The sequence below is a fragment of the Amblyomma mixtum genome, chromosome 2 (assembly GCF_055824585.1).
Source record: "Amblyomma mixtum isolate Tamu chromosome 2, ASM5582458v1, whole genome shotgun sequence".
NCBI lineage: Eukaryota > Metazoa > Arthropoda > Arachnida > Ixodida > Ixodidae > Amblyomma > Amblyomma mixtum.
This window is the reverse complement of record NC_143013.1, coordinates 259160354-259171432: the sequence shown is the minus strand read 5'-3', so window position 1 is coordinate 259171432 and position 11079 is coordinate 259160354. Positions and strand designations below refer to the sequence as shown.

Genomic DNA, 11079 nt, shown 5'->3' with positions numbered 1-11079 from the left:
TTAAAAAAGCCAATAGCTATTCAAGTCTCGATCAGTCTCGATGCTAACTGCTGTTGAGGCTATCGCTGTTGCCGCTGCTTTTCCGCCCGCCAGCAACATTTGTTTTGTGTTCTTGTTGTTTGCAGAAATTCGCGTTCGCGTATTCTCGTGTATCGCGAGAGAAAGCGAGACAATCTTCGATCGTTTGTGGTGCCGTTTGGTGCGTTTGCATTGTAATCGTCGATAATCGGTCGGCATCATGTCTTTCCGAGGAAACGAATGCAGGATCTACGTTGGAAATTTGCCACCGGACATAAGGAGCAAGGATATTGAGGATTTGTTTTACAAGTTTGGCAAAATCACGTTCATCGACTTGAAGAATCGCAGGGGTCCGCCATTCGCTTTTGTTGAATTCGACGACCCCAGGTAAGGATGATGAGGGCCTACGTAACCCTTTGAAGCGAGAACGTTCGTTTAATATTGAAATATCTGAGGCGAATGATCGCTGTGAAGATATGCCATTGTGCTTTGCTCAGTGCAACGCCATTACGCGTTGAGTTTGTTCCAAGGTTGTGCGTGCCCGGGAACCACCCTTCCCCGTTTGTTTTGGCGCTCCCGGGCGAGGCGTGCTGGCCTAGATTTTTGTTTTACGGTTGTGGTGCATAGATTGGGGTGCTTGGCTTCCGCTTTGCACACCGCTGCACGCCTCGCAGCTTTCGACGGGACACTTTATGGCATGAAAAGTTGTTGGGCCTAGTAGCCAACGCACAACCTTCGTCTAGTTTCGACGAGTGTTATCTGTCGCACTTTACCCTCGCAAGGCTTGTTTGCCTTAGTGTGAGGGATGCAGATGCCTGCCACCAGTTAATTTGAAACACGTGCACGAATTTGTGTGGAGGTTATTTTAGTTGTTTATAACTTCACTACGAAGTTTGTAGTGAAATTATAGGCGTCTCGTAATCAGTTTCGGTTCCGCGTACTTGGCGTTCTGGCTTTATGATAAACGGATATTGGAAATTTTTTTTTTAAATCTAGAAGTAGGTAACGGCACACTTCAATAATTGCGTAAATAGCATGCTGTAGCCAAACTTCAGCCTGAGCAATCGCTTTTCCTGACGTCATTTGGGCAGCTGTTCAACGAAAAAAGCGCACTGTCGTTGCCACTATTGCTTTCGCGTACTGCATCTGTCATTTGCATATCCTAGCTTCGCAGTTTTCTCGCAGTGGACACGTGGCAGATGGGAATTGCACGCTTCAATAGCGCGCCCGGTTGGCTTACTTGGCTACAGCTGTTCATTGTTTGCGCAGCTCCGAGTAGAGCAAGCTAAGGTCAGAGTTTCATCCAGCTGGCAAATGGGAGACTGCATTGCGTCCTGCGTTTTCAGCGTGTTTACACATTTCATGTGTAATCGTGAGCAATATGAGAGGGAACTCTCTGCAGAAGATTTCGAATTTTCTGCTGACCTCAATAAATCTGATAATTTCTGGATATTAGGCGCCAAGAAGAAAAAAGATAGTTAGCAAACAGAAAACTGCGTTTGACGCACGTGATTTGAGTCATCAATAAATGAATGCTCAAACCCTGTACCTTGTATTGCACACAACTGGGCTGAGTGGTTATGGTGCTCGGCTTCTGGCCAGAAAGACGCAGCTTCGATCCCGGCCGCCGCGGTCGAATTTCGATGAAGGCGAAATTCTAGAGACCCGTGTACTGTGCGATGTCAGGGCACATGATCTATATTTCCGGAGACCTGCACTATGGGTGTCCCTTATAGCCGGAGTCGCTTTGGGACGTTAAACCAACAAAAGGTTGTGCGCTCACACTTCGTACCTGTACTGTTGGGGCAGAAGTCTCCAGGCGTGCGCGCGAAAAGTGAACGGGCATTTAGCAATCATCTCATTCCTCTACTACATTACAGCACGATTGTTCGGCTTTCCCCGCCACAAGTCTGGAGTCTAGCCTCCGGCTGATGATGATGTGTTCTTAGTTGCAACTCATGTGACCTGGGGACTTTTGTCCCCAGATGATGCTGCATTATGTAGTACAGCCTTTGTCGAAAGTATAGAGCCCAAGTGTTTGCTTCAAGGTCATGCTATGTGGCTCTGCATGCATTGCCTGAAACGTCTTGATGGCGAGAGGAATTTCACAGATGGTACATAAGGAAACCCATTGGGCTCTTTGGGTAGTGTTTACAAATGCTGTACAAGTTTAAAAGTGTGTGTGTGGAGAGAGTTGGCAAAGTTGATCAAAAAGAAACAATTTTTTGGTTTTACACTTTAAAAATGCCAGGATTCCTAAAAACATGCCCTCCAAAAAGCATGCTCGTTATGAACATAAGAAGATGGTGAAGTTTTTTTCTCGTTGCCTCCTCACTTGAGGAAATGAATGAACTAAATTGGAACCAAAGGATGATGTTATACAAGCAAACTAGATGGCACAGCTTGTCCGGGAGCTCCGAATTGAATTTTTGGCGGCAGGTTCAAAACATGCGTCATATACGACCAATGGCCTATGCTGCAATAGTGAAAGAGTTGAAGGCGTCTCACTTGGGTCTTTAGTTGGCTTTGTGTGCTCACTGTTGTCATATTCTCCTCTGCAGGGACGCAGAGGATGCGGTGCATGCCCGAGATGGCTATGACTATGATGGCTACCGCTTGCGTGTAGAGTTCCCCCGAGGCTCAGCACCTGGGCGAGGCAGCATGGGTCCCGGCCGTGGCCGAGGACCCCCTGCCCGCAGGTCCCAGTACAGGGTTCTTGTTTCAGGTGCGTATGCAGCAGTCTTTAATGCCTCATCGTTGTCGACAGAAGGTTGTCAGCAGAGGTGTCGCGCTTTTCGGTTGGTCAAGATGGTTATGACATCGGAGTGCGCGGATTCGAAGTAATGAGGTCATCCACGGATGCCTGACGCTCCCTTTTCGAGCACACGACAACTAATAAACTAGTTGTTGTCCGCTCCAACAGGGGGCGTAAGGCGTCCGTGGGTGACCACATTACATACTTCATTACTGAGAACAGAGCCATGGATACAACCGAGCTCGTCGAAGCAGAGAGAGAGTCGTGCAAAAGATGCAGTCAAAGTTGGCAGTCAAAGTGTGTAGTTGTAATGTTCAGTCAAAGTGTGTTGTCAAATAAAGCACTAGTACAGCACAAACAGTCTCGCAGTCAGTGCCAAACAGTGCACCAGGAAAGGCTTTTTCGCCTTGCAGCATTTTAGAGAGCCAAAGTGTCCCCTGAATTTTTCGGATAGGTGCATTGTTAGAACATGATGTCATAGGAGACATTCCTTCTATCGTCTTATGAAAGGTAGTGATGGGTAACCGTGATTTTGCAGTCTGTGACACGTGTCAGCGGTTTTCTCTGTTGAGCCATCTTGCAGTGCTAAGATTTGAGTTGCCCTTTTGCAGGTTTGCCACCGAGTGGCAGTTGGCAGGACCTGAAGGATCACATGAGGGAAGCTGGGGATGTGTGTTATGCTGACGTGTTCAAAGATGGTACTGGAGTTGTGGAGTTCCTTCGGTGTGAGGACATGAAATATGCTGTGAAGAAGCTGGACGACTCTCGGTTTCGCTCCCATGAGGCAAGTGAAACCTTAGTTCCTTGTAATTCCAGTTGCTTGCAGTAGGTGTTATGTTTTGGAATGATATGACTTCATGAAATTCCTTGACCGCACTGCATTGTGTGCTGTGTGCAGAATTTCACTTGTTCCTAACGCGCTCCAGTGCCGCTGCAGATAGTACAAGCACACGAGCCGCGACCGTACCATCTAGCACTTAACGCTGCCCATGCATTTCAGATACCACGGTCGCCAGTCACATGGTATGCACCACGAGCAGTGAGCTATATGATGCAAGACCGTGGGTGTTAGGTGCAAGGAATCTGTTTAAATGCATTTGCTGTGTGCTTCTCTGTGCAGATTGTTTGTTTTGGATGGCATGAATATTTTTCATGAATGGTAAAAGTGGGCTTTCATGGCGTGTAATTCCTGAGGTTTCCATTTGGCGCCAATCTTGATTGGTCGTTTTGCTGTGTGTGGTTCTAATTATCTTTTAATACTAAAACTCTGTTGACTTTTACCTGCTTCTAAAACAGCTGTGTTTCATTTGTTTCGCATCATTTTGGAAAGTCTGAAAATAGGTACTGATCTCAGTTTGTGTGCACTCTTAATAGATTTTAATCTGTTCATACAGTAGAACCCCTGTATTGTAAACTCTGATATAGCAAAACTCGGATATAGTGAAGTGAAACTGCAGCCCCATTTGACCTTCCATAAAACTACTGTACATCATTTTTCGTTTGTAGTAAAGATTTCCTCTCTTTTGTGTGTGTGTGTGTGTGTGTGTGTGTGTGTGTGTGTGTGTGTGTGTGTGTGTGTGTGAAAAACTGCTATAGCAAAGAGCGTCTGGCTGCGGCGATGTACTTCCTGCAGAATGATGACATTGTGCCACGCGTGAAGTCCACGATTGCGATGCCAACGTTCAGAGGCAAATGAATGCCAAGGACAGATAAAACAACGCTTCTTTATTTTTATTACTATTATTATTAAGGTGGCTTCACCACCGAGCTCATGAGCGCTAGGAGGAGCCAACTTTTCGAAGGCCCTGAGACTGTGGGACAAACCGCATGGCAGGCACAGAAAGATAAATAAAAAAGCAAAGCTGGCTATGAACGTAGAAAGAAGGCAGTGTGGCTCATTGAAAAAGGCAAGCTAGTAAAAGTGCAATGATAAGGAGAGAAGGAAGAAAAGGACGAATATTCGCAGCACGACAGCGGTGCCACTGCAAGGGTGGTTTTGCCAGGCCTGATTGTGTCATTCACGATTCTTAACTGTTGCCTCTTAAACGACGCTGAGGCTGTGGAAGACGACACCATGTTCACGGAAAGCTTTGGTTTTTACACGGAATCAAACTGGCATTATATTCTTAACTGTGTTGTGTTCGTATTAATGCAGTACTGACACGAGGTGTAAGCAAATTCGAAAACGTGATAACAAAGTGTGATAACTGAAAATAAGTAATTTTTACATAAAGGATTGATGAGAGCAGGATGGAACATATTTCCGAGTGTTTGTTTTATGAGCCATCGCTTTGTATTTAGTAAGCAGCCAGAGAGCATCCTCAGAGCCATGCGATCAGCAAGAACTGATATAGTAGAGATTTTTGCTGGTCCCAGTGACTTTACCATAGAGGGGTTCTACTGTGGTCTGTTTTAAAAACGTGCGATATTTCATCCTTAGCCTTTTAAGTAAGGAATGATGAATGCGTGTTTGTTGAGCTTGTTTGTTCCTTGCAACTCTGGAAACTGTTGAATCCCACTACAGTGTAATTCACGAGACCTCCGAAAAATTTCGCTGAAAGGAAGCTTCATTGTGGTGAAATTGGGCCAGAACATTGACAGAATGAACTGGAGTTGCTCTGGTCCCTTGAAGCCGTTCTGCGACACACCATGCCAACATATTGGTGGAGTGTCGTTCCCTTGAGTCCACCTGAAACCACCATTTACAGTGCCATTTACACAGCAGTGCCTGTATTAGGTCAGTGCCCAGGTTCACCAGAAAGGAAATAAGACGTTATAGCGATGCTTGCCTGCAGCACAAAGGCACGAAGGGAATGCACCCTAGCTGGTGTCAGGCTTCCTGCAATGACGTATCTCTTGCTCGGTGTTGCTAGGCCTAACGTGATCCGTAAGGCATTAGAAAAGCCGTTTGGAACTAGCCGCCACTTATCATAAAACATTTTAACATTTTCACTCCTTCCTGTCTACATGATCACTGAAGTGAACGCAGAACTAATTTTTGTTATGCCTTCGGCAGTGAAGCAAGCAAAAAAGTCTATAAAGGCACTTTACACCAGCAACTGTGGTTCGCAAGCGCGAAGTATGAGCCATTGGCAAAACTGTTGCCAGCCATCGCGCACTGCATCGAAGTGCAAGCTGACTTCTGCAGCCGTTTGTAGTGAAACCTAATGGGATACAGGCGTATGTGGACGATCAAAAAAAAAAAAACTGCTGCTTACTCTGGAAAAAGTTCACTAAGGTGGTACCTTGCTCCAAAATTATTTTGTTGTTGTGGGAAATTTATTGCATTGCTTTGTACGATGTTGTGGCAGAAATTTCACTGTAGCAGAAATTTCACCCAGTCCCATGGAGGCTTTGCTTTCGCTTTATTTTGTTTTTTAGGTTTCCATGAATAAATAGTTTCATTCGCAGATAATATAGCCGCAAAATAAGCCCGAAGAAATAAAAAACCGCGCGGACTATTTGCTACTACGGACTACTACGTGTTACTCCGCCGATGGTAGAGCGGCAAGCCGCCACGGGACTGGATGAAAGGCGCTCCACGCGTTGGTAGACTCCGCCCACCGTACGAGGCAGAATTAAAAAAAAAGGCGGGATCCGGACGTTAATTCGATTTAACTGGGGAAATCGGCCACACGGCAGTAAATCGCAGTTTCTAAGAATGCTCAGAACGTGTAGATCGAGTTCCCGCGGCAAAAAGACAAGTTAGATTTCTCTTCACTGCACCTTTAACCTAATACATGTGCCTCATGAGTGCGGAAAATCGCATTAAATAACCCGACATTGTGTTTGCAGTCAGGCAGTAGTTCCATATGCCTGGATTTATTTTCTTCAGTGTTGTAGTGGTGTTGCCAAGCATACCAATTTTGTTGTTGACTGATAGTGTGTCATTTGCAGTTAAATAGCATGATGTTCTTTGTAAACGGTGGTAGTGAGGGTGCGGATTTTCTAGGGAAATGACCTGCGACAGGCTCGTCGAATTGTGAACGGCACAAGGCGGATTAAATTAACGTCCTGCATTTTTGTACTACAGTCGCCGACCTTTTATTCGGACCTCACGGGGACCGCGGAAATGTCCGAATAAACAGGTGTCCGAAAAAACAAATTCAGAAAAAAAAGAGAAAGAAATCGTTTATTTACATGCACTGGCTGATCCCGGGCTGGCGTTGCATATGTCTCCTCGCCCAACGCCGCCTCTCCTCCTCTTCTTCTCCGTTCCTTCTTTCACCACCTCCTCTACTTGCCTCCTCCCCCACATCGTTTCGAGAGCCGTCGGGCCTCATCGCATCTGCACCGCTGCGTGCTACCACGGCGCTCTCGCGGGCTTGCTGCCACCGGCCTGGCGTTGCATAAGTCAATGCTCACGCGCGCTTCAACGAAACGTCTTGATACTGCTACTCGAGGGTGTAACAGACCCCTTTCGATGACAAAACGCCGGCTGTAAGCCGCCCTAGGCTAATATCGCATCTCCAGCGCTGCGTGCTACCACGGCGCCCTCGCGGGCTTGCTGCCGGATAAACAAACAAAGCGGCTCCTGGATTGCCTTGAGATGGCTAAGCTGCGGCCGGAACTGGTGTGGCGCGCCACCATGCGGCGCGCTACCGAACCACGCGGAAACGATGATGATGAGCGGGAATTTGCAGTAGCGCCACCTCGCGGGGCAGCAAGGAGGCTCAGTTCAAAACAAAAATGGCGTTGAGCGAAGTGAACCGCGCGTCGGTGAGCGTCGGTGCGGCAAGTGCTGCCGGTCGAGTTGGCTCAAGGAGTGTCCGAAAAATCAAACGAGAGGCTGCAAGATGTCCGAACTTTCGGCAGTTGTTATACGTTACGGTCTATGGGGAGAGTGGCGGTGCCACGAAGCAGTCTGAATAATCGAGCATGTCCGAATTTTTGTAGTCCGAAAAATCAGTCGGCGACTGTATGTGAATTGGATTAAGCACTGTCAGATTTTATGCACTGGCAACAATTAAACTTGCTTTGAGCAGGTTGTAGCGTTTGCTGCAGATTGCTTGCAGTGATGTCGTAGGGGTTGCTGGTAGCATGGCAAGGACCTGTGCACTTTCTAAGCCAGCTGTTGTATGTTTCGTGCACAATGTTGTCGTGTGTGGCGCTCTCAGCAGCTCTTGACAAGTGCCCAATCCTTTCCAGGGCGAGGTGTCGTACATCAGAGTACGTGAAGACTACAGCAGCCGCTCGCGAAGCCGCAGCCGAAGCTACTCGCCACGCCGCTCCCGTGGTTCTCCCACGTACTCGCCTGCCCGCCGATCTGGCTCACGGACACCATCACGGTCACGATCCTGTTCTCACTCCAACTGAAGTGGGAACTTTCGGGGTCTGAGAAATCATGGATGGAACTAACTGCTTTGGCAGGCAGCAACCCCCTCTGCCCCATCTTTTGGTGAACGTTCATTGTAGTTTCTTTTTTTTTTTTCTTGTTGCATTCCTTCTGTATCATGTTAAATGTGCTGCTATCATGCTATCATGGTCTGTTTTGGGCACTGACAGAAAGTTCTAATTTGTTGTCAGACATTTTTGTCAGCAGCACTCACTTGGGACTGTTATTATGAATTTTTTTTTTGTTCTTGAACTTCAATAAGCAAAGAAGCATTCTGTGAATGCTGTTTGGTTTTGAGCCCAATGCATTATTCATTAGCTCTGGAAAGATCAATGAAATTCCAAAATGTCATGCTAGCTTTCTTATTATTAATGCAGAGCATAGTTTTGTGGTTGTTTCCCTGCACTGATCGCGCTGTTGTTTTTGTTGTAAAGCTGAATTTTCGTTGAATCGTGTCTTAATCATCTGTGGCTACACTGTTGTGTGGGCGCACCTCATAACTGCATACAGTTGTCATTTTGTGTTGGCCCATCATTGTGAAAATTGCTGTGTACAGATTGTGTTGTAGCTTCGCAATGTTTTTTGTGTCATAGAGTAGCATGTGCACGCAAGATGCACTCTCAGCCAGCCGTATATGTGTTTGCACCCATATGAGTGGCACCATACCTGTCTTAGCATGAGTTGCAGTGGAACACATTTCTGTAGAAGTGTAGTGTTGTGTGTTGTGCCCAGGTGTCTTGTGGACGGCGATGCCCATCTGTCTCTTAATCTGTTTGTCTGTCTAGATGCCTCAAAACGGGAGGATGGCACACGCCGCTGAGGATCGCTAAAGCGGATATGTTTGTGGACACGCACATTCGGATCGGAGGAGGAGCTTAGCGGGAGGAACGGAGAGGTGCGGTGCCTTGCCCGAGGATTTGGCACGGCGCAGGAAGGGGAGAGCATTCAGGGAGGAGCGGTTCAGGGAGCGCAAGAGGAGAACACACTGCGCTGGGAGAGAGAAGTGGCTCGCAGAAACAGAGGAACACGCCGCTTAGCGTAGAGGAAGGAGCAGCGTCACCACAGCTTCCTGCACACAGGAGGTGGAATTGGCCATCAGGATTTTGGAGCCTCGCCTCAGGGTAGGCTTCTCCCTCAACCCCCCCGCATTGTCACTCGCAGCCGTCAGGCCCGTCTCGCTTGCGCCTTGTCTCAGGGCTTTGCCGGGTCAGGGGCTACGTTGGCACTGTCGCATACTCTCCTCCCCTTCCGCTTTTGTTTCAATCCTTTTTTTTTTTTTGTAACGGGCAAGTTCATTAAATACACGCTTCAGGTGTGGTTCTCACTAACCTCATACGTTTTCCTCGCATTTTCGCTATCCCTGTACGGGTTGTAACAAGCTCTGCTGTGCTTTCCTGAATAAAGCTGTAGTGGAAATGGCAGGTGTAGATAGTTTACTGCTGCTCATAAAGGTGCAAGTGGGTTTCCGCTTTGCTTTGGTAGTCGATTCAGGTTCGCTTCCTGTCTCTTCAGCTGTTTCATGGGGAAAGCGGAATGGTGGCCCGTTTGTGGCCTGAAACCCGGCAAAGCGCCTTGATTTGTGGTTGAAAAGCGCGAGGAACTCTGCGTAGGGTGAATTTCAAGGTAGTAATGTGCGTTTTGCTGACCTCTTGTTGCAACTTTTCATGTCTATAAGCTTGGCATAAATGCCTCGGGGGAGGGTCATCGGGGGCCAGTAATTAGCCTGTATTGCATCACCCTGAGCGGGGTTTCTTGCTGCATTTCATTCGCTTGAAGTTACACATCCTCAACCCCCTTCAGCCTTATTGGGACACATGAGTATGCTGCATTTTTAGTGTGTGCAGCTTAGTAACCATTTTACTTTTATGCGCGAGGTTATCCCCCAGTAGCCACCACAGTGTTGAAAAACTTCTTGCATGCTATCTGTGTCATCTTCCTAGGCCATGCCTGGAGCAAGGGATGTGGAGCATTTTTTTTTTTTTCCTTTCCTTTTAGAGTCTCCCGGTGTTTTATTACTGTGCTAAGCATTTTATTGGGGTTGGGGCTGGTCATGCAATTTTGTGTTGCTAACCGTCCTGTCCTGTTTTCTTGCCAAAGGTCTCACTCCTGACGAGGAGGAGGACTCACACGCAGGGGTTCAGGACCTGTTTACACTCGTGTGTGGAATCTGGATCATAGGATTGGATGGATTTCAGGATTGGATCCACACATGGCAGGATGCAAACAGGTGCCGTAAGAGCTGCGCGATTGGGGATGGCAGGGTGGTGGGAGGGCAACGACCTTGGGTACCTGCTGTTTTTTCTAGGGCAAGATGGGGATGTCTTCTGTAGCTATTCATATATATGTAAAAGAAAAATCTAGCTCTTTGCAGTAGTTATACTAGCGTGCATTGCTGCTCAGGACATAACCTTGCTGACATTCATTAACGGCATGTCTCGCTTAGAACTGTACAATCAGCCCTAGATGTAGGCTAGACTGGTGCTTCGAACTGGTTGTTTTGCGCGAACAGATTGTTTTCAGGGTGGATGCTTCTCTCGAGGTGAGTATGACCATTGGGGATACTTTCTTTCAGTGGAGGTAGCGGCAGTTTATGCAGATCAAGCAGCCTGTAGTCTTGTACTCCTTGTCGCAGTTGCTTGTATTGGCATTAAAATGACCTTTGTCCCGCCCCTGTCCTTTGTGTGGAGTCTCTGTTGGGTCTCTATGCAGGCCTCAGCCAGGTCCTGCAGCTTGAAAGCTGTACTTGCGGCTGTGCAACCATTTACTGTAAATAAAAGGACCTTGTGCTTTTAACTTTTCAGTGCTGCTATTGTCATAAGCAGTGCCGTATTGTAATGCACTTTGATGAGCTATTGGTAGCTCTCGCGTCACGTAGCTGAAATTGGCTGAACCAAATACTTCGCTGTGGCAGCCATAGTGTACAAGTCTCTAGCTTGTTCGCAAGCGGCGCCTTTATAAGTGCAGTCCTTGT

The 11079-nt window shown here is 47.3% G+C and overlaps 1 protein-coding gene across 4 annotated transcripts; it reads left to right on the top strand.

The window, feature by feature from the left end:
* Positions 1-117: 117 nt before the first annotated feature.
* Positions 118-10783, top strand: SF2 (splicing factor 2). Of its 4 annotated transcripts, none has more exons than XR_016289107.1 (5): positions 118-405; positions 2580-2743; positions 3385-3557; positions 7922-8171; positions 10206-10783. XR_016289107.1 is itself a non-coding variant. In XM_089573663.1 (4 exons), the coding sequence occupies exons 1-4, from the start codon at positions 239-241 to the stop codon at positions 8087-8089; spliced, it is 672 nt and encodes a 223-aa protein (XP_089429789.1). In that variant the 5' UTR covers positions 118-238; the 3' UTR covers positions 8090-10783. The 4 variants fall into 4 exon arrangements, 1 of the variants encoding a protein (XP_089429789.1); XR_016289105.1 differs by having other exon boundaries at positions 8894-10783; XR_016289106.1 differs by having other exon boundaries at positions 7922-9229.
* Positions 10784-11079: the final 296 nt, after the last annotated feature.